Here is a 25,000-nt window from a genome sequence, read left to right as displayed (position 1 = left end):
CTTCCGCTGCACCGACCACGGGATCAGGTTCGGGGTCAAAACCCTCGAAATCTCGGGGAGAAACTGCATCAGGCCACAGCTTCTTCCATGCAGAATTGAGGGTCCGTCGAGTTAATCCCACCCAAGCCTGATCTATGATCTTCAAGCAGTGCACGATGTTGAAGTGGCCCCTCCAAAATTCACGCAAAGTTAAGTTGGTGCTTTGCGTGACATTAAAGCACTGCTTGAATAAGTGCTTGGTGTACAGCTTCTTAAAATTAGAGATGACTTGCTGGTCCATGGGCTGGAGGATAGAGGTGGTATTTGGTGGAAGATACAGCACCTTTATGAACTTGAATTCATCAAAGATATCATCTTCAAGTCCGGGGGGGTGAGCGGGTGCATTGTCAAGGCATAGCAGGCACTTTAAAGGAAATTTCTGCTCATGAAGATACTTCTTCACAGAAGGACCGAAAACTTGGTTTACCCATTGCACAAAGAATTGCCTAGTGACCCAGGCCTTCGAGTTGGATCGCCAGAAAACATGAAGCTGATCCTTATCGACGTTGTGTGCTTTAAAGGCCCTAGGGTTCTCCGAATGGTAAACAAGCAAGGGCTTGACTTTAAAGTCCCCGCTAGCGTTGGCACATAGAGCAAGAGTCAACCGATCCTTCATTGGCTTATGCCCAGGCAATTTCTTCTCTTCGGCAGTGATGTAGGTTCGACTCGGCATCTTCTTCCAAAACAGCCCGGTTTCATCACAATTGAACACCTGCTGCTCTACGTAGCCTTCTTCCTTTACGATATTTTCGAAGTTCTTAACAAAGTCAGCTGCAGCCTTTGTGTCGGCACTAGCAGCCTCTCCGTGGCGAACAACTGAATGAATCCCGGACCGTTTCTTAAATTTCTCGAACCAGCCACGAGATGCCTTGAAATCATCTGAGGAAGGCTCGGTTGAACTCTCCCCAGCATCACCCCCAGAGCTCTCCTCCTTCAAGTCCGTAAAGATGGCGTGCGCCTTCTCGCAGATAACGGTTTCGGTGATGGTGTCGCCAACGATCTCTCTATCCTTAATCCACACTAGTAGAAGTCGTTCCATCTCTTCTATGATAGGGGTACGGCGTTTGGAAATTATAGTGATCCCCTTAGAAGGTTTCACTGCTTTAATAGCTTCCTTCTGTTTAAGGATTGTCGAGATCGTCGACATATTACGGCCATACTGTTTAGCAAGTTCACTCACACGGATGCCACGCTCATGTTTTTCAATAATTTCCTGCTTAATTTCTATAGAAAGCATTTCCTTCTTCCTTTTCTCACCACTACCACTGGCAAAACTAAGCCTTTTTGGACCCATGATTTACGTAAATTATCGTTAATGGATGCACGTAAAAAATCACGATTAATTCACAGTTAATATCAGAACGCAAAGAGCACAACCGCAAGAAGCCGACGAGAACAGAGGACTGACCCAAGCCGCGCTAATTGAGCGTCCCTCCGAGGTCGATGTGCTGCCTTCTATCGGCGGAAATAAAAAACACTTCAGGCGCTATGAGCACCGACTACGCGTACGAGTATTGTTTACTTCGGGTGTCGAAAAAAACATTCGGGTGTAGAGTCGGAACGTGTTCGAATTGTACTTCGCGTGTCGAAAAATTCGGATACAACCGGTACGACGAAAATTGCTACTTCGTGTGTCGAAATAAAATTCGGGTGTAGAGTCAAAAATTTGCTCGAATTTTACTTCGGATGTTGGGAAATTCGGATGTAGATACGTTCGGATGTAGAGGTTCCACTGTGTATATATATATATATATATATATATATGTACAGTAGAACCTCTACATACGATCTTAATTTGTTCCAGGACCTGCTTCGTATGTTAAAATAATCGTATGTTGGAGCAAATATTCCATAAGAATACACTAATTTAATTTGTATAATTCGTTCTTCAGCCCAAAAACCTATAATAACTCCTTAATAAATTACTACACATAATTACATATAACAATAATACAATTGCATTATATAAGAGAGATGTAAAAAGGAATAATTATTAAGAAATAATAAAAAAGAGGTTTTTATTATCACTTTACCTTAGCGAGAGGCCAATACAGGTGTAGGATTTGCTATGCAGGAGGAGACGGACGGTTGGCGAGAAGGTAGAGATGGTGACTGTGATAACGTACCGTAACTTACTCTACCTTACACATACATGAACTTTAACCTAGAACTTAGCTTATTTATTTTATTTAAAATTTTTATATTTTATATTTTTTTTACATTTTATTTTCTTGTTAATTTTTAATTTTCATCACTTTCACTCAATTCAATCTTAAATTTCTTTGCTTCACTTTGATCCCCTTCGATGGTTTGACTGCTTTAATGCCTTCCTTCTGCTTGATGATCGTCGAGATCGTAGGCATATTCCGGCCATATTGTTTAGCCAGATCACTCACACGCACACCGCGCTCATGTTTTTCTATAATTTCTTGCTTCAATTGTAAAGAAAGCATTGCCTTCTTCCTTTTCTTGCCACTACTAATACCTGTACCGAAACTAAGCTTCTTAGGACCCATGATTATAAGTAAAATAAAAAATGAAACTTGAGAAAAGGAAGATAATAAGCACTGTTAATAACGGACCGAACTGAGGACAATCATACGATGCGTACGAAAACATAGACCTGACCAACTTGACACTCAATTGTGTCCCTCCGACGTGCTGCCGTCTACCAGCGTAAACAAGATCTACGTCGGATATTGGAGCATGACTTCGGGTGTTGAGACGAAAATTTTATCGAATTTTACTTCGGATGTTGGAACAATCGTGTGTAAAGGCAACCGTATGTAGAGGTTCCACTGTATATCTATATGTGTATATATATATAAGTGGAAAAAAGTTCATAACTACTCCCAAGCCGTAACGGGTAGAGGACGGAACTCGGACCTAATAAATAACGCTAACTATTGAAAAGTAACCAAAAATAAATAACTCGTAAGTTATCATACACCCGTAGGGGGAGAGGTGAGGGAGGGAGAAACCGTTGAACGCACAAAATGGAAAACGGGAAATCCGCTCACCCACCTGAGATAAGAAGGAAAACGAGAGAAAGGGGTAACTCGTGACTGCGAACAGAAAACGGGAACCCCAAGCTCCCGCTCCCTTGGACACAAAATCAGGACTAATAAGCACACAACACTATTATAAACTTATAAAATAAAATTGTAACTCAAGATAAGACTACGAACGAAGAATAGCGTCTGCTAAAACCCAAATTAAATAGAAAAGTCGAGTGACGGGTACTAAACAATAATAAAGCTAGAACGCTAATCTTGTTCGTAGGCTGGACTTGCTAGCAAAAAGTACCATGAGCATAATAGTGATAAAAATAGTAACGGTTCAAAAGGCATAAGGCCAGGGACTTAACCAAGAACCTAAGTGACAGAGTACTAAACAGGCAGACTAAGATGAATTCCCCAAGACAAGAGAACTAACAATGGCCGCTGTGGAAGGGCCAGACGGGAATGATAAAACAGACTATACTGGATATAAAACAAAAGCCCGGTACTACAAAAAGCTGTCAAAACAAACTATGGTACTTAACATTGGAATGGGTGAAGATGGAGCTTCGGTCATGACAAAATAAATCCACGAGTGTGAAAATAGCCGAGAGCACCACAAAATAACCCACAATTGTAGCAGTCCAAAAAGAAGGATGTTGTTCAGATGGCGCTCGCGTCGGGCGTGGGTGGCGTGGCTCTGGTAGGTTGGCTAGGGCCTCTGTATCGGCCCATCCCTTTGACGAAGGAATTAACTAAATGGAAGACAACCTGTGAATAGTGGATTTCACGCGCCTTTGCTTTATACACGACACCCACAAGGTGCTCGCGCGAGGGTAGTAACCTCTGCATTCCATGCTTTTATCTTTCTCTGGTATAATTGGAAGATTTGATCAGAAAAGTGTATTAGAAGGACCCCTTTTCACCGGGCGCCACAGGTCTCTCCCCAGAAATAGATTTTTCCTTCGTCAAAATCCCCTATATATATATATATATATATACAGTATATATATATATATATATATATTACTATATATATATATATACACACCTACATGTGTGTATATATATATATATATATATTATATATACATATATATCATATATATATATATATATATATATATATATATATACTATATATATCTATATACATATATTTATATACATATATAAATATATATATATATATATAAGTATATATATATATATATATATATTTATATATATATATATATATATATATACACTTATATAATTTATATATGTATGTACATATATATGTGTGTTTATATATATATATATATATATATATATATATATATATATGTATATATATATATATATATATATGTATATATATATATATATATATATAAATATATATATGTATATAAATATATATATGTATATAAATATACATACATACATACATACATACATACACACACATACATACATACATACATACATACATACATACATACATACATACATACACACAATTCGAGTGGCTGCTTCTGAGCACTCAGTACCGAGGGAACTCACACTAGCCAGTCGACCAGGTACGCCTCTACTTGAAGGCCTTTCTCCCGAAGTTGTTGTACGACTGTTTCGGTAAACTTCGTGAAAATCTTCAGAGCCATGTTGAACCTGAATCACATAGCTCTGAATACGTAGCCCTTTCTCTCTAGGCTTAAACCAAGGTAGGAGAATTGTCGACCTATTGGAAGATACAAAGACGTCGGTAAGATCTATAGAGACAGTGAAAGCCTCCAGGGGTGGTCAGATCTGTATCTGCATAGTAGTCAACGTCCGGAACCTGTCACACTGAACGTACAGGTTGAGATGGGACAAGACAAGAATAATTTGAGGTATGCTCGAAACCTTCTCTGGCGCGCAAAATAGAAGACCTTGAAATATCATAGATCTCTCACAGTGGATAACTCTTCTCTTCAGAAGGTCGTATACATACCATACTGTTCCAGATAAGGTGTTGGTCTTTGGAAGAAATTCCTGAGCTGTGGTGGCCCTTGTTGCCAATTCCAACCAAAGCCAATGGAAATGACACTCAGTGTCTAAGGACTGAAGGACCCACAATCCTTGCACAAGGCCAGCCGTCCCCCTAGCGGGAGACCTTCATTATTTGTGTTGAGGACGTGAACCTCTTCCTCCATGTTTCGATGTGCAGGACCACTGGACTTGCCTCCTCTGTCAAGACGGCCTTGGAAGACAACCATTACTCATACACAGGGTGGAAGGCTGGCGACTGTGACACCACTTGTTAGGGCACAGCGTAGACAGTCTGAGGGATAGCAGCATAGGGAAGAGCAAACGACTAACGATGATCTATCAGTTTGCGAGGCCTTTTGGGTTGTGGGCCTCTCCCAGGGGTGAACTTGTGAACTTCCTCTGCAATGAGATCCCCCTCTTCTGAAAAAGGCTCTAAGCTCTGCGACAGCCTTATCCGTAACTTCCTTCACCGCCTTCTAAGGAAACACGTCTTTTCCCCCGATGCTTAAGAGTACGAAACGTTTCAGCTCGTGGCGGATGGTAGCTGTAGAAAGTACATGCTCTTTACAGGCTCGACGGACCTGAAAAGAGGCATAAAGGTCCTTTATAAAGGTGGCGAGATGAGTTTTCGCCATCAAGGAAAGACTGAATTGTCTGCAAATTTCCCGATCATCATATCCATAAAGCACTGCAGAGACATCGACGCTGACAACCTTTGTCTGGCCTACGACTCAGTCTTAAGAAGGTGTTTGGGAATCCTGGGAAGCTTCTCATGAAATTGGCGGCCGGCCGCATCCTTATCAAGTTTACTCTCAGCAAAAATAAACTGGACATTTGTCCAGTGGACGGCATTGTGTGGTAAGACAGGTGAAACTGGTGTTTACTCTTCCAAAGCTGGAAGAGGCTTACCCTCACGGAGGGCTTTCTCCACAGCCGCGTAGCTCTTCGAGGCAAAAGGAAAGATCATATTGTCCAGAGCCACGGAGGAGGCCAACATCTCACCGAAGGCGACAAGCTGTATATTGATACACCCTGCCGTCATCATTGCCGCATATAATAAGGTAACTAGGAGGGCAAGACCTTATACCTAGTCGACACCTCTCGCTCCTTCAAGGCCTGGATCTCTTCACATGAGCCCTTGAACTTCAGCATATGGAATTACTAATTCCCCTCCATGAAGGCTTTCATGTTAGCCCTAAATAACAGATCCATTGTAGTACTCGAGGTACTCAGGAACTGAGGGGCTCCATGAGCCCAGCAGAAGATGTTGGGTGGAAAAAAGGGCAGGATCAGCTCCCGTCACAGAAGAAGTAATCGTCACCGTAGACCAGGAGGCCGTTGCTGTTGTGGGTCTAAAGTGGTAGACCCACTGAATTCTAGACCTACCTCATCCTCTTACCAATATGCGAAGGGACCTCGGGAAGAACACACGGTCGTCATCGGAGGTATCCTTCGAGACCATCCAGAGTGAAGTACATCCGTACAAACACTGCAATCCTGATGGTGTCAGTATGATACTGGACCTTTCATCCTCCGACACTTGGCATATGTGTGGCATGTATCAGGACCACAAGGATGCCTCACAGTCCTGACACAAAGCCGCACTCAACAGTGCATCTCCGTCACAGGCACCGCCTGTAAGGAGAAAAGGGTTTAAATGAGTACTACGTCCTCTAACAGTCACCAAAAGCTGAAAGAAATGGATTATTAACATTCCATGTTAACAATTGAGGCAATAGTAATCCCCAAATTGTGTGTAAATGCAATTGGTGAGAAAGGAGGAGATAAAGCACGAAATGTCCATTCCCCTATTGAAGAACGTGAGATTGGAAAAAATAGCCTCCTTAAAGTCTGTTGCTATAGGCCCAAAGGCTTGGGGGGGTGGGGGGGAGTTGCTAATGGAAAGAACCGTCGCTCCTATATCTCCGCAGAGAAATAACCAATTAGAAGGCAACGGTACGGGTAAACTTAATAGTTTAAGCAACCGATGCATGGATTAATGAGCAAGAATCTATATCAACCCGAGGGCTATAACAACAAGTTGATAATCTCAATTAGGGAAGACCCAGGAGTGGGAACTAGCCTATAGAGTTATCACCTCTCTATCCAATCCACACCCTTAGAGGGGAATGAGCAAATTGATAGAAAACCAATAACCTTATGTAGTGTCCATTTTCATGCAGGGACCTAGAAAACCATTTGTAAAAGGAGTTCCCAGGCCCAACATACATAAAGAAGCCTCAAAAGTTGAAGGAGTAAGGCCTTTGTGTTAATCTGTAGTTGAATTCACCTACAGTCAGCGGAGAACCCATCTTAGTTTAGGTAAGACGGTCTCAGATAAAAAGGACGTAAAGGCATGTGCCCTATAGGTACCGGCAACGCCAGGGGGGAACGACATTGATGCCAACGTCCTATGTGCCCTAAGGCACTAGTACAGATACCCACTCCCATAGATTAGCACTAACCCAGCCGCCAGTAATGGCAATGCCATCAGGGGTAATAGTGCCCAAGAGCGGCGGAGATAACAGTAAAGGGTTTCCGCAGAAAGCACCTTGCCAAAAGTGAAGGCAGTGTCGCCAGTGGCGCACTGCCGTAAGCAGCGATGTATCGCCGGTATGGATACTATAGAAGAGTATAAAGTGTCAAAAGTTGACGACAAAGCCGTTAGGTACTGGCACTGTCAAAGGCATGTATCCCAGATGTACCAGTGTTGCCGGAAGTACCAGCAGCGCTAGGGGGTAAAAGCATTGCCTCCAGTGTCCCATGTGGTCTAAGGCGCTGGCACAGACAACCACTCCCACAGACTACTGCTAGCCCACTGTCAGTAACGGAAACACCGTCAGGCATAGGTGCCTAGGGCGGTGGAAACAAACGGCAAGGGTTCCTGCATAACACACCATGCCATAGCTGAAGGCAGCGCCGCCAGTAGTGGCACTGCCGCAAGCAGTGACACATCGCCAGTACAGGTACCATAGGATAGTGTGCCAAAAGGTGGCAGCAAACCCGTTAGGTACCAGCACTGCCGTCAGTCTAATAGCCTACCCTCAGGTAGAAGCATGCTGATGGCCATGAAGGGACAGATCCCAGAAGGAACCAACCCCCACGATCAAATAAAATGATAAAATTCATGCAATGTCCGTCCCGGAAAGGCTAGGATATAAAGAGAGGTGACGGCATGGGGTAGCTATACCTATGCATCAAAAGAGCATTCCTTAACAATCCCCAGAACAGAGGCGATGGCAAGGAAGTCAGGCTCAGAAAGAAATCTAGATTCAATCTGAGGGTTATCCCAACAAGGAAGAGTCTCTAGACAGAGACACTCTATGCCACCACACCCTGAATCCCAGGAAAGGTTAGAAAAACTAAAATAAATGCCACGCCGTCAGAGATGGTGGCTGCAGTCCGATCAAGAAATCTCATAGGCTAGGAGGTAACAGTAGTACATGTAAGTCAGCGCACCGACATGCTGAGATCACGCTTCGCAAAGGGGAGCTCCAAAGGACTGTGCAGTCCTAGCATGGGAGATCACGAGCGAATGGAGAATGGCGGACCAACAGATCGCTAACGATAGGCTAAGCCTAATATGTCGATGTCGCAAGTTGAACGAGAAATCCCAGAGGCTAGGAGGGAACGGCAGTTTAGGTTAGTCAGCGCACCGAGAAGGGGAGAACACCCTTCGCAAAGGGGAGCTCCAAAGGACTGCACAGCCGTAGCATTGGAGATCATGAACGAATGCAGCATGGTGGACCAACGGATTCGCCAACGAGGGCTAGGCTAATTGCCAACGGGGGCTAGGCTAAGCCTAATAGGTCGATGCCGCATATCGATTGAGAAATCCCAGAGGCTAGGAGGTAACGGCAGTACAGATAAGTCAGCGCACCGACAAGGGGAAATCACCCTTTGCAAAGGGGAGCTCCAATGGACAGCACAGTCCTAGCGTGGGAGATCATGAATGAATGCAGCATGGCGGACCAACAGATTTGCCAAGGAGGGCTAGGCTAAGTCTAATAGGTCGAAAAAACCGGGGGGATCGAAGCCAGGCAGGCGTAGGGGCTCAGTAAACTAGTATAACCGAGGAAAAAAACCTTCTAAGGGTAAAATTGCCGCTGCTAACGAGACCAGTAAGAAAGACCTTCGCCATTGGCGAACCCGTGTCCGACAAAACTACCACTCTCTAAGCTAGGCTAGCTGGGACTGACACGCATAAAACTAAAACTTAAACTACATTAATGCATAGTAAAAGTAAACACAAAAAAGAGCCCAAGGCATTGTAATGCTAAAATAAAGCTAGCTAACGTGATACTAGTGAAATAATACTAAGTGAACACGAAATAAAAAGGGCAATCACGAACTCGACATGGCGCCCAATGGCTAGCTGGACTCGGAGCGCCCGGCTCCCTCTCCCTCATCGTCATAAAAAAGTTAATAAACCACTCCCCGAGAGGATCTGAAGCAGTTACAGCTAATTCAAACTGTAAAAGAAGAGGGTACTTAACTTTGACGACAAAAAGAAAGCCATCATGCTGTGAATAACTCCAAAAAGCTGAGAAAAGGCGCACTTGACAAAATACGAATGCGTAGGTAAGCTGCGATCAAAGGAAAGAGTTTATCAGAGACGAACAGTACTATGAAAGGAGATATGTAACAGCTCCTCACCTATCCTCCTCCTTAGATTCATAGACTGGGTTAAGTCTGTTTGGGGTGCAGATATTTATGGTTATCTACGGATATGTCCCTGATTATGCACGATATCTTAGGATAGTTGTTCCGGGGGTTAGAACCCTGTGATACCTGACGGTAATTCTCTTGTAATATCACTCGCAAAAATATTATACACTAGGAAGCTGCCGGAAGGACCTTCCATCAGGACGACATGGCTCGAGCCCAAATATATATATATATACATACATATATATATATATATATATATATATATATATATATATATATATATATATATATATATATATATGCACATATATATAAATACAGTGAGCCCTCGTTTATCGCGGTAGATAGGTTCCAGACCCGACCGCGATAGGTGAAAATCCGTGAAGTAGTGACACCATATTTACGTATTTATTTAACATGTATATTCAGACTTTTAAAACCTTCCCTTGTACGTAGTACTGTTAACAAACTACCCTTTAATGTACAGAACACTTAATGCATGTACTACAGTACCCTAAACAAAAACAGGCACAAATATTAAAGGCGATTTTATATCATGCGTTTCCTAAACACGCCAAAAAGCACGATAAAAAATGGCAACCAATGTTTTGTTTACGTTTATCTCTGATCATAATGAAGAAACAAACGCATTTACACATCTGTGTATAGGTTAGTTTTTGCATCGATTATATTGATTATTCAGTATGTTGATTTTGTTATTACCAATGTTTTACTTAATTTTTCTTAGGACTTCCAAATGAAATGTTTTTCTTTATGACGCCGCCTGAAACGGCGACGTCATAAAGAACGCTCCATCTTCGATCGTAATAAACAAACGAAGGCATTTAATGCGCATGATGAAAATTATAAATAATGATATTACAGTAAAAGCTTTTAGAAAATATGTTATTACTAATATTATTTACCGTATCTATATAAAATCATACAGTACATACGTAGCAAAACAGGAAAACAATTTACGAGAGAGAGAGAGAGAGAGAGAGAGAGAGAGAGAGAGAGAGAGAGAGAGAGAGAGAGAGAGAGAGAGAGTTGTTTTACGTACGTAAATGTAAATTTTAAACAAGAAAATTTGATAGGTTATAACATGTACAGTATATTCAGACTTTTAAAACCTTCCCTTTAACTTAATGCATACTAAACTAAAACAGGCACAAATATTAAAATGTTAGAATATTAGAGTAAAAAATGTATAAAAAAATAAAGATTGTTACTTTACTCACCACGAAAGAAGTTGAAGAAAAACTTGAATGATGATGGCGATGAATTTGCTGCACAGTAGAAATGATGATGATGAAGCTGATGATGTCTTCTACTGTGCAGCCAATGATAGTATTTTACGTCTCTTCAGACGAAGGTGTCTTTTCCTGGGACACCTCTTCAAGTTCTTCCTGGGACACTTCTTCAATTTCTTCCGAAGGCGTAGTAGCAGGAGGAACTGGCTCTTTTTTGCGAGGCTGGAAGAACATTGTGATCGGAAGTTGCTGCTGCTGCTTCTTTTTTCGCTCGAAGAGCATCCTGTAGGGAGTCATGATGTCATCGATCTTGTTGCAGAATTGCATAGACCGAACTATATCCTCGTCCCACTCTTGCGACATTTCTTTCACCTCCTTCACATGGTTGCAGAACTTGGCAAGCCGTTCTAATGTTAAGCCCGTTTCTTCGACATTTTCTTGGGTCTCTTCCTGCGTTTCACTGGCTTCTTCACTGGCCGATTTCGTCAGGTCTTCTAGGTCTGCGTCAGTTAGCGGCTGGGAATGGCAGTCCAACAACTCGTCGACGTCTTCAGTCGTCATGTCGCCAAACCCGTCACCTCCAATTATCGCAGCCAACTGCACAGATTTGCGTATTGCAGAGTGTTGAATCTCAGACGGTGTAAATCCCTCGTCATCGTAAACAATCTGGGGCCACAACTTCTTCCAGCTCGCATTGACAGTAGCAGGTTTCATTTCTTTTAGTGCCTTCTGGATGTTCTGCAGGCACGTGGCTATTGTGTACTTCCGCCAGTACGCCTTCAAGTTAAAATCTTCATCCTCATCTTCTTGGGCAGCATCCACACACGCAACGAGGTCCGCCAAGGTATTCTTCGTGTAGAGGGCCTTGAACGCCCTGATAACCCCCTGGTCCATCGGTTGAATTAATGACGTGGTGTTGGGTGGCAGGAACTCAACCTGAATGCCCTCATGCGACAGATCAGTTGTGTGTCCACCAGTGTTATCCATAAGGAGAAGGATCTTAAATGGCAAGCCCTTCTCTACGAGATATTTGCTGACTTGCGGGATAAAACACTGGTGGAACCAGTTGGAGGTCAGCATCTTCGTAATCCATGCTTTTTGATTATGCATCCAGTCACGGGAAGGAGATTCTTATTTTTATTTTTCAAAGCGCGAGGATTTTTCGACTTGTAAATAAGCCCCAGCTTTAGCAAAAATCCAGCAGCATTGCCACACATCACGAGGGTAACACGATCTTTGAATGCTTTAAAGCCAAAGGCTTTGGCTTCTTCTTTGAACAGGAAAGTTCGCGACGGCATTCTCTTCCAAAACAAGCCGGTCTCATCCATATTAAACACTTGTTCCGGCTTGTACCCACCTTCAGGGATAATGTTCTTGAACGTCTCGTTCGCGTAAGTTTCAGCAGCGGCAGTGTCAGCGGAAGCAGCCTCGCCATGCAGGGAAACGCTTTTCAGGGCGAAGCGTTTCTGAAACTTCGCGAACCATCCTTTGCTGGCGGAAAAACGTTGTTTCCGAGGCTGGGAATCAGTGGATGTCCCTGGTTGAGGTACATCTACATCATCTTCTTCAGCATGGTCGCCATCGTCGTCTTGAGGTTCCTTTGCCGCAAAATTCTCATACAAGCCCAAAGCCTTGGTTCGGATGGTGTTCGTATCCAAGGCTATGTTCTTCTTCCGGCAGTCGGCAATCCAGACTGCTAAAGCACCTTCCATGCGTACGATCGTTTTATTACGCGTGGTAACGACTCGCTTCGCTGATCTGCTAAAGGTGATGGTAGTTGTCTTTCTAATGTTCGCCTTGTCCTTCTTGATGTAGCGAACGGTGGATTCGTTCACTCCAAAATGGCGGGCTGCGGCCGCGTAACTTCTGCCTTCTTTTAACATATCGAGAAGCGTCACCTTCTCAGCAATCGTCATCATCCTTCGGTGGCGTTTAGGCTCACTACCAGCCTTAGCAGAAGCAGAACGCTTGGGAGCCATTGTACAGTAGGGGTTAAACAGAAAGTTCAACAAAAAGTTCAACTTAAAACAGTCACGCACAGCACAGATTAAAGTTCACAATAACGTAGCAGCATCTACCCGGCGAAAGAGCTGCGAACGAAGTGGCCGCGAAAAGATGCTGCAGGTTGGAGAAGTGGTCAAAACACCAATCACAGGCTAGATTTCAAAACTTGGGTTCTGATTCGTCATCTACCAGCACTTGAACCAATCACAATCCGTCTTACATGCTACGTAGTAGTTACCAATTCAAATACAAGGTACTACGTATACAGCTTTACGTACGCTATTTTACGCTTGTTTTGTTGTAGGATATGTACGCTTATTTGAGATGTGATTTTTCAACAAAGAATATTATTGGATGCAGTACTACGTACGTATACATACAAAAGATTCATGGAAAAGATGCACATCCATTACATTTGTAGTAGTAGCCATCAGCAGCCTTACACCATTCAAATACGGTATGACTGCATCTGATTTGCGTTTCATGTTCGATTCAATTTTACTACGTACTGTATACTGAATTATCGTATGATCACATTCTCTTTTTGTTTTATTTCTTTCTGTACTGAATTATATGTCATATGTAATGCAATGAACCATCAGTAAGAGCAGATATTACTAATTACAGTATTAATGGAATTAACGAAATACGTATTTGGGGTCTTCATATATCGCGGTATTTTCGAAATTTCCGGAAAATCCGCGATATGTGTATATACATGCGTTATGAAAAAAATCTGCGAAGTGGTGAATCCGCGATGGTCGAACCGCGAAGTGGTGAGGGCTCACTGTATATATATATATATATATAAATATATATATATATATATATATATATATATATATATATATATATATATATATGATAAATTTTGCACATTTAGACGTGTCTTTCATATTCAAATAAGCCATATATACTTTTGATACATCAATGTCTGGATTCTCATAACGACCTCAGGATCAGAGCCCCAGGCGAAATCACACAAAGACAAGAGCTTGGGTCCGGCCGGGAATCGTGGCCAAGTGGCTTAGTCACTGTCTATACAAGCTTGCCGACCAGGGTTCGATTCCCGGCCGAACCCAAGCTCTTGTCTTTGTGTGATTTCGCCTGGGGCTCTGATCCCGAGGTCGTTAAGAGAATACAGACATTAATGTATCAAAAATATATATGGTTTATTTGAATATATATATATATATATATATATATATATATATATATATATATATATATATATATATATATATATATATATATACTGTATATGTATTATATTATATATGCATATATATCTATACAGGTATATATAAGAGTGGCAAATGGAAGAGTGGTAGAAAGGGCGTTTATGGATTATGTGTTGATAACTAAAAGAATGTTTGGAAGATTGAAAGACGTGCACGTGTGTAGGGGTATGGCTAACGGTATGTCTGATCATTTTTTGGTGGAAGGAAAATTAGTTGTAGCAAAAGAGTGGGGGAATAAAGTAGGGGGATGTAAAAGGGAGCTAGTGAGGGTTGAAGAGCTAATAAAACCGATGGTAAAAAGTAAATATCAAGAAAGGTTGGAAATGGCATATGACAGAGTGAAAGTAAGAGAAACTGGTAATTTAGAGGAGTGGAAGTTAGTAAAAGAAAATTTTGTTGGGATTGCAAGTGATGTGTGTGGCAAGAAGTTTGTTGGAGGCAGCATGAGGAAGGGCAGTGAATGATGGAATGAAGGTTAAAGTGGAAGAGAAAAAGAGGGCATTTGAAGAAAGGCTGCAGAGTAATAGTGTAGAGAAGTATGAAAGGTATAGATAGAAAAATGTGGAAGTAAAGTGCAAGGTAAGTGAGGCAAAGAGGGCAGCTGACCTGAGGTGGGGTCAGGGATTCGGTCGAGGCTGGTTCAAGAATTGAAGAGACAGTGAAAGATGGAAATGGAAGGTTGTTAAAAGGAGAGGAAGCAAGGAAAAGGTGGGCGGAATATTTTGAAAGTTTTCTGAATGTTGAGGATAATAGGGAGGCAGATATAATTGCTGTTGCAGGTATTGAGGTGCCGGTGATGGGAGATGAGAATGAGAGAGAGATTACAAGAGGAAATGAGGAGAGCACTAGATGAAACGAGAGTAGGGAAAGCATCTGGTATGGATGGTGTGAGAGCTGAGATGTTGAAGGAATGGGTGTGACTGTACTTGAATGGTTGGTGAGATTGTTTAATGTGTGTTTTGTGTTGTCAATGGTACCAATAGATTGGGTTTGTGCATATATTGTACCACTATATAAGGGTAAGGTAGATGTGCATGAGTGTTGTAACTTGAGGGATATTAGTTTGATGAGTGTAGTTGGAAAAGTGTATGGTAGAGTACTGATTAATAGGATTAAGGATAAAACAGAGAATGCAATCTTAGAAGTACAGGGTGGTTTTAGAAGAGGTAGGGGTTGTATGAATCAGATTTTTACAGTTAGGCAGATATGCAAGAAATATTTAGAAAAAAGTAAGGAGGTGTATGTTGCGTTTATGGATCTGGAGAAAGCGTATGATAGAGTTAATAGGGAAGCAATGTGGAATGTGATGAGGTTATATGGAGTTGGTGGAAGGTTGTTGCAAGCAGTGAAAAGTTTCTACAAAGGTAATAAAGCGTGTGTTAGGATAGGAAATGAAGCGAACGATTAGTTTCCAGTGAGAGTGGGGCTGAGACAGGGATGTGTGATGTCACCAGGGTTGTTTAACTTGTATGCTGATGGAGTGGTGAGAGAGGTGAATGCTCGAGTACTTGGATGAGGATTGAAACTGGTAGACGAGAATGATCATGAATGGGAGGTAAATCAGTTGTTGTTTGCGGATGATGCTGTGCTGGTTGCAGACACGGAAGAGAAGCTTGGCCGATTAGTGTCAGAATTTGGAAGGATGTGTGAGAGAAGGAAGTTGAGAGTTAATGTGGGTAAGAGTAAGGTTATGAGATTTATGAGAAGCGAAGGTGGTGCAAGGTTCAATGTCATGTTGAATGGAGACTTACTTGAGGTGGATCAGTTTAAGTACTTGGGGTCTGTTGTTGCAGCAAACGGTGGAGTGGAAGCATAGAAATTCTACTCCTATATAAGTAAATGAGTTTATGTAAATGTACTCATATGAACATATTTCAATTTATCATTTGATTTACATTGAATATTGTTTTAAGTTTCCAACAGTCCTCTATTCTTTTTGACAAAGAATGAATATGATCAGTAAGTATAGTGTATAATGAGATGTATACCCTGTAATGGCAAAACTAAAAGTACCAGAAGATCAAAGGTGTATTCATACAGAATTTTGTCCTTAATCTGTTTTTCTCTTATTCCTCAACAATTATATCAGCAAGCTCTTAGTATGTCTTGCTTTTTATCAACAGCTTTTTATATCCCAGAAAATTTAAGATAAAAAAATTTGGATTTATTTTTTAAATACTTTTATGTACTATTCTTAGCATTAGAACATAGATTATGTAAGCCTAAGACTTCTTGATAAAACTTTTTTCAATATGTCCTGTTAGAAATATGGAGAAAATGTCATATAAACAATAAATATACCTTTCAGGACAAATAATGAATAAAATACTTTTCAGGACAAGCAATGAATAATGTACTTTTAGGTCACAATGTTGCCATTTTATAGTTCCAGAGACTATATCTATATAAACTAATCTTCTTTTTTCAGTTCCAGACAAAGTTTATCATATCCACGAAATTGATACTGAAGAGGCCAAAAAATTAACCATGAACATGAGCATGGACAACAGTGATGATGATCGATGGTGGGAACAGACAGATTTAACTCGTTTGTACCTGGCATCTAATCAACTAACAACTATTGCTCCTAAAATCAGTAACTTGATGTCCCTTCAGATTTTAGATGTAAGTGAGAGAGAAGAGATGTTTGTAGTATATATTAAGTGAATTTATTTATATGATAATAGAGGACAGCAGAAAGTTGGAGTGCAAAAATTAATTATTAAAGCAATATTTTGTAGAAAATAAGGAAAAGAATGAAATTCTTTGAAGCAATGATATGTCAAAGAATATGAGAGGATAAAAACATAGTAAAGAAAGGTAGCTGTAATGAGTATATGCAGATCCTGACTAAAAATCATCCAGTTTGTTGGTTAAAGCTTTTATGATTGCTTATACCCTTCCCCACTCACATTCAAATAATTTTCTCTACTTTTACATATTAAGACTGCAAGAGAACAGTAAAAGTAAGGACCACAATTCACTGACTCTCATGTGGTATTAATAAGTAGTATATGTAATTTTTCTTTAAGTATTCTTCCTTCTATAATCTAAAACAGCATATGAAGTAAAATCTCAGTACATCCCTGTCAACAATGTGTAATGACCAGGTATAGTTATTATATGATAAAATATACCAGTGATTCTTCCCCAAGAATCATAGACTGTATGTTTTCAGCATAAGCTTGTCGACTGAAAAGGGAAAACAAGATTATATCTTTGATTTATACTAACCCGCTCATGGCCCTTACTACAGTAATTAGAATTTATTTAAAAATCTACCCTCACTTTTGCTTCTGTCTCAAACATGCCTTTTAGCCTCTGGAGGCAGTTTGAAGTTATGGGCTATTGTTTTAATGCTTGGTATTGATCATGTTTGATAAATTGTATATTTGATTAGTCAGATAAAATGTTATCATCTTCCAAATCCAATGAGATTAGGTTCTCTGCCAGCTTGTGTAATGTAAAGTGTGATCATGTTCCTTATATCTGGCTTAGCTTTTCAATCAAGATTACAGTAAGCCCACACACACAATCTTTGAGATTCACTACTAGTATTCCAGTAACTTTGGCTTTTACAGTCATCTTTGAGCAAGTTCTATTCAGTGCTATGCACATATGCATTCATGCTTGTTTGATACTTTCACTTCCGCTTTCACTCTTTGGCTACCTTCAATAACTCAGGTTTTAAGACTGATTTCCTTAATTTACACCAGCTTATTCTCCATTACTTTGTAAGATGACAGTGAACTGGTTTCGCTCCTAGTATGACTGCTCACACAAAGGCATTTATGCTTGATTTAGCTGCTAGTTTGACAGCTTCTGCACCTGTATTGATCCCTGTGTTGAGGTGGCCTGTTAGTAACATCTTTGCATGGTGATCGCCAGACTGGGGTTTGTGCTGCCTCTCAAAATTGTTAGTTCCTTTGGTTACTGCAAACTCATAATCCTTGTGAGTTAAGGATGGGGTTTTGGGAGAGCCTATAGGTCTATCTGCTGAGTCATGAGTGGTCTTTGGTCAGTCTGTAGAGCATTGTCCTGCTTGATAGGGCAATGTCACTGTCCCTTGTCTCTGCCATTCATGAGTGACCTTTAAACCGGGAATGATTGTTTGATGGTTCATCCATCTAATCATTTTGCTCTTGGCAAGGCTAACACCCTTATGTTGACTCTCATTTATGGCTTGCATGGCTGATTTTACGGTTTCTACACTTCATTTTCTAAATACTTGTTGTGGGAAGTTTGTAAATTCCTTAGACAAGCTTGCCTTCTTAAAGAGAGAATGCCTTGTTATAGTCATCATTCTTCAACGGGAAATATTGTTTTCAGCTTGAAGCATTGTGACGGGTAAGAAGGCTCTCAAACTTGGGGAAATTGCTCCCCAGTTTGAATCTAAATCTCTCTCTCTCTCTCTCTCTCTCTCTCTCTCTCTCTCTCTCTCTCTCTCTCTCTCTCTCTATGAATATTACTTTGACCTTCTCCTTATTTTATAGACTCTCTCTCGTTTTGTTGTCCCAACTATATGAGCAATATTTCCCTTATTTATATGTATTTATATGTATATATATGCATATATATATATATATATATATATATATATGTATGTATATATATATATATATATATATATATATATATATATATATATATGTATATATATATATATATATATATATATATGTGTGTGTATGTATATATATATATAAATATACATTTATTTTTTTATTTTTTTTTAGTGACGTGGATATTACCACATCCATTATTGCTGCCGGCTTCGATGAATGGGGGGAGGTGTTTGCATTCAAAGCTATATGTGAGAGTGATGGATGATCTTAGCCACCCCGGAGATGGTTGGAACCTTTTTGGAGGAACTATTGTCAAGGGTTGGGTCTTCAGAATCCAGGGGGATCCAATCCTTGAGATAGTACTCTTGGCTTTTGGCCGGAAGCCCATCCTTATAGATATAGGGAGGATGATTCCATAGTCCTAGCGGGCTGGTTTAGCTTACACCTGTGCCTCTGTATCTGTTTTGGTGCTATCCTTCCAGTAGGGTATGGAATGAACCATCTGAAAGTATACTCACATTGGGCCGATAGTAGAGAGTACAAATATCCTTTCCAACGTGTGATGCCTTAATATTCTCGAGCAGATGAATCAAATAAATACAAACCAAATAGACCCTTTTTTATGGATTCTGCTGACAACGCATCCAACCCTCCCTGGATATGCTGACTGACCCCCAGCACTGTTGACGGCCTCTGCTAGTCTAATTAAGGAAAATTCTGTTGACGACCAAGGAACTAGTAGGGACCACCATTCAAATCCTCAGAAACTAGATAGAAATGTAAGAAAATTAAAGATCATTCACATATGTGATGCACCAATAAATCGTGGATGACTTTTAAACCTTATGGTGAAATTCTGAAATAGGGATGAATTTCAAAGAAAATAATGAGAAATGGGAAGCATGAATCTCTTGCAATAATCATGAGGAAGCTTTCAAAGCAGTCTGTGAGATTTTCAAAATATAAATTGATAATTGTGAGATTACCGGAGCACTATGCAATGCAGCTCCTGGAAACCTGGATATGTATGCTTGTCATGCACACAGTTCGGTGCTACTACTAGGTAGTAGACTTATGCTTACTACCCATCCAACAATAGATTGAAGATACATCTCAATCTCCTCTTGGGGTTGGTTGGATGCGTTCGGTAATTACCGTCCGGTTTTCTGTGCTAAAGGCGATCTTTATAGAGATTCGCTCTTATAACATAAGCTGTACTGATTAACTGGTTTACTGTTGAGTATCGGGATTATTTGACCAACCACACAAGATTGGTGGCAGTTGGAGGGTGGACAGTCTCCTCCCCTTCATTGCAAAAACGTGCAAATAGTTGCACGTCTTGACATCACCTCAAGATGTGTTTATTGCTATGCAATCTCCACCCCTCCCACTGGACGAACTGCGGATGGGGTTGGCAGACGAGAACTTCTGCAAAGAAGCCTATCTTCTCATCTCCTCTCTGGATTTGATGCTCTCTTTAATACATCAAACAGAGGGGGGTTGGGCGGCATATGCCGCACCCTTCCAGCCTCGTCTGTTGGCCCGATTCAGAAAGGTACCAACATTCACCTCTCTTAGAGAACCATCTAGGTTTAGGAAGCCTCAGATGGTACAGGAATGTGCTTGCAAATAATCTGAACCGACCACTCAGACAGTGGGCTCCTATTGTCTTTGAATCATCTTGTATCCAGCAAAGTCTTAACTTTTTGAGGTCCCCGACTGTGGCCATGCTTGCAACGGCCCTGAAATTCAGGCTCCCGCTCGACCGTTCACTAGGCCCTTGAACAAGATGTATTCCAAGATCAGTGGAATAGCTTAGAGGTGTACACCTTTTTCCCCCCATTTGGTCTGGTGAGAAAGTCCTCAGCCAAGTCAGGATAAGCAAGATCTTGTCAATGACTCCAATAGCTTTGCTATGGCATCCCGCAGAATGGTTCCCGGACCTTCGGCAGCTCCTGACGGAGTTCCAATAGCTTCGCTATGGCATCCCGAAGAATGGTTCCCAGACCTTCTGCAGCTGCTGACGGAGTTCCAAGGGATCTTCCTCCACGACACGATCTCCCAAGCAGCCACATGCTAACACTTTCCTAAGCCGTAGCCTTGCTTCGACTTCACGCCAGGGACGATCCTACACCACCTCTCTCAGAGAGGACTTTCGCAACGAGTTGCGGAAAAGATGTCTAGGCACCTCAGACTCTTTTCAGCGTCGGTCTTCCAGGCGTAGTGTTCGGTTCTTTGTGACTTTTGTCATGGATGGGGATTCTCTCCCATCAATGCCTTTACTTATACAAAGTTTGAGATAACTTGTCCCCCGTCGGATCTCAACCTCCTCCTGGGAACGCGGTTCGGGTCCTTCAGGCCCTGAAGGCCCCTCTCTATGAACCTTTATGTCAGGCAGCAGATCGCTTCCTTACATGGAAGACGGCCCTTTTTACTCACTTGGGCTTTGACCAAGATAGTTAGTGTGTTGTATGATCCATCTTTTGATGTCTCCTACTCTAGGAGACTGGGAGAAGTAATCCTCAGTGGCGTCCCTGAGTTGATTGCCAAGACTCAAAATCCGAGTGTGCTGTACCCTAGGTGCAGCCCATTTCGGATAAAGAGTCTTCGTTCGGTAACCGAAGACCCATCAACTGGGGTTTTACCCAGTGAGGAGTCTGTGGGGTTACCTTAAAAGAATGATACCAGCTCGCCCCCGTGTGTTGGCACTGTTGACCAGCACGGGGAAGGTCAAGAGGAGGATCTCAAGGATTTCCTTCCCCTCTGGGATTGGAAGTCAATTGAGGTTGCTCTCAATCTAGACCCTCCTCCATCCTAAGACCCAGAGCTCGTAACGTCAGTGGCGTTGCTACGTCCCGGGTGTTCAAGAAACTACTCTGTGGCGCAGATACTTAAAGTGGGCATGTGGAAGCGCCAATCGACCTTCACGGCCCACTACCTGCAAAGACGTAACCCACAAGGCCATGGAGACCTTTCCCATCGGTCCTATGATGGTCATGCAACAAATGGTCTAAACACCTCAGGCTCCTTGATGGACAAGTAGCAGAGGGTTGAGGGCTGAGGTTACCCGGAGTAGTCTGGGAGTGAATGAGTAAGAATGACTGGCTCCTTTCTTCCTTTCACATTCTCCACTCTGGGGGAAATCATCTCCGCAAGCCTCAGCATAGCTGACCTCACCTCGCTGCAGGAAAGATTCATTTCCCTTGTGCCTCCTAAGTATAGAATGATACTTTGTTACGTTCCCAATACCTTTTTGAGGGAGGGTATTGGGTAAGTCTTAAGAACAATAGGTTTTGTACTTGAGTTCCTGTCTTAAAGACAAGCCACACTGTTAGTTCCACTCACATACAAGCTTCTGCTGGCCGCTATCAGTGGAGTACCTCATATCGGCACCTGATTTTAGCGAGGATAGTGTCCCTTCTACTATCGATCACAGATCGAAATAGAGAGGACCCCGGGTCATGACCAAGGCCAGTTGGTGAGGACTTCCTCCTTCCTAAAAGTAAGTCACCCCTATAAATAGCGGAGGGTTTGTATCTACACTGGAACAAATAATAAATTTGTAAGTAATTTGTATTTTTCCTAGTATACAAACCTGGAGCTATTTATACAAATTGGCCCGCCACCCTGTCCCCCGAGAAGTCTTGCCATAAAGCAAAGTGGTTACTCAGCCGAGAGGTGTGAGTGAGCGGGGTAGCCAGTCTACCCCACCCCCCACCCGCTAATTAGCGGATGGGGTTGTTATCCCTCACTAAAATTATCATGGCTCGTCTTTCAGCTACGCCGAAAGTATACCCCTATAAATAGCTCCAGGTTTGTATATTAGGAAAAATACAAATTACATACAAATTTGTTGTTTTGTGGAATTCTCCTGTGATAGAAATATACTGTCAAACACATCACCTTATGATTCTAGGGACACGTCACTTATAAGAGAGTTCAGTGATCATGCCTTACAATCTATGACACTCATAGTACTCTTAAAAAGTTCATTAAACTCACTATATAAAGCACATATTTTGCATACAAGGATGAGGACATTACTCCCCACCCAAACTCCTCACTCCAGGAGGAGATGCGCACTCGCCCTCTCTAGTCTATGATATATGGAGGACTCTCCAACCTGGAATAGGCATGGCATGTACTAGACAGAAATGCACCATGAAATATATATATAGAAATCACCCTAAAAAGTAACACATCTTCCACAAAAAAATAAAAAATTATATTGCATGTAAAAATTTACACAATATAATATAAAATAATTCACTCATTTCTTCTTATGACCTCTGCAACTAAAATACAGAATAGCCTACCCAAAGTGAAAAAAAACAACATATCAATATCAGTATTACACAACCTCATCAATAACCTCCCTCTGGTTGCGGGCATTACGGGCTTTTTGGGCGGGACAGGGGTAGGAATAGATATTCCTTTATCCCTCGATTTTACTTGTCCGGGTTTATGGCACAATTTCCCAACACCACTCACCACCACCGTTTCGCCATTTTTAAAAATCACTACTACAATTGCACTTGTAACTATCAATCGGTAGCCACTAGCCATTTTCCCGAAAAAATCATTCATCTTCCCGCCCTTCTCTTATAGCTTTTAAGTATAAGGTATTTACATCTACACGTTCTCTAACACTGCCTTTCCTCAAGGCTGAACTTTAATCCCGTAGCCACTTGCCCTTCGGTAACCGTCCCGGCCCCAGCAACCAGGAATCATATAAATACATGAATAATACAGCATCCGCCTGATGGATCTCACCTGACCTATTTAACCTCTGATTGTTTTTAGGTTCACTCAGCAGTATGTCATGCGTATTTCTACACTCAACAAAATTACCACAACACTTTACGTATACATTAAGCACCAACATAAGAACACATTGTTATCATCAAGTTTATTTAAAACATGTTAAAAGAAGAAATGAGGTCTGTTCAAACAACGACAGCGAAGAAAAAAATTCTACTCATCAACTCAAGGAACGTCACTTATACAGGGGTAAGGAGGAACACTCTGGTTGTCACTTTTGAAAACTACCTTTTCCGGCACCACATGTATGTGTGCCTGATGATGTTCAAACACTGGGCCATTAATAATGCTTTGTATCACAACTGTGTTAGATTTAACCATCTTTACTCGGTACAGACCCAAATACCATGGCTCTAGTTTGTGTTTCCTAAAACACACGATCACCCACAAATACTTTTACCTGTGTGGTTTTGAACCGACCATCATACTTTGAGCTGTGTTTTTTATTAGCGCTTTTCAAAAACCTTTCAGTAGTGTTCATTACTCTCCTTAAAAGATTTAGTAAATAGACACGATATTGCTCAGTTGAATAATTTGGCAATTGTTGCGAATTAATCAGGACCGTATATGGTAACACAGGATCCTGTCCACACACCAAAAAGAAAGGCGTGTCCCTGAGCGAAGCATTATATGCAATGTTCAAAGCTAGCTCAGCTGTAGGAAGCATGGCGTGCCAATGAAGGGGGTCATCAGCCGTTAAGTAACGTAAAATTCGCACAATTTCACTATTATGCGATTCCACTAAGCCATTAGCTGATGGCCTATATGCGGTCACTGAAAAGTGTTCAATTTTTATCAAGTCTGTGATCGATTTCACCACCTTATTTATAAATGCGAGACCATTATCACTTATCATAATTTTCGGGCAACCAAACCTAGTAATGAAAGAGCACAGCGCCTGGGCTAATGAATTTGCTAATTCATCCAACATTGCGTAAGTATTAGTGTAACGAGTAAATGCATCCACAAATACACATATATACTTATGTTGTGTTAAACCAGTAGGAAATGGTCCTACCACATCCATCTGCTCCCTATAAAATTTAATAGGAATCACAGGCCACTTTCTGGCTTCCGGTACAGTGTTTTTATGTTCTTTGAAACAGTTACAAGCATGACAACATTTTATATAATTTTCTATAGATTTTTTCATTCCTAACCAAAAGGAGGATTTACATGCTCTCCTTAATGTTCTATCAATCCTTAAACGCTCTGCATACGGACTTGCAAGTACAATGTGGATGGCTAGATTAATTAAAGAGGGAGGAAGAACTACCGTGCACAAAATCCCCTTCCCCTCTTCTCGTAAGCACAATTTAAGATGTTCTCTATAAAAAAAATTCTCACGAGGCACATTCAGAAATGATTGATAACTCTCAGATTCCCCTTTAATC

General features: G+C 41.4%; 1 protein-coding gene across 5 annotated transcripts in view; it reads left to right on the top strand.

Annotated features, from left to right (window-relative positions):
* Positions 1 to 25,000, top strand: part of LOC137651648 (leucine-rich repeat-containing protein 40-like) — a 475,618-nt gene that overhangs the window by 252,449 nt on the left and 198,169 nt on the right. For all 5 annotated transcript variants that reach the window (XM_068384869.1, XM_068384890.1, XM_068384879.1 and 2 more), the window contains one exon: positions 16,649 to 16,845. In XM_068384869.1, the coding sequence (XP_068240970.1) occupies positions 16,649 to 16,845 (197 nt within the window). The remainder of the gene's footprint in view (positions 1 to 16,648; positions 16,846 to 25,000) is intronic.

This window comes from Palaemon carinicauda, chromosome 1, assembly GCF_036898095.1.
Source record: "Palaemon carinicauda isolate YSFRI2023 chromosome 1, ASM3689809v2, whole genome shotgun sequence".
Classification (NCBI taxonomy): Eukaryota; Metazoa; Arthropoda; class Malacostraca; order Decapoda; family Palaemonidae; genus Palaemon; species Palaemon carinicauda.
Note: the sequence above shows the minus strand (reverse complement) of the source record. Positions and strands in the feature narration are given on the sequence as shown.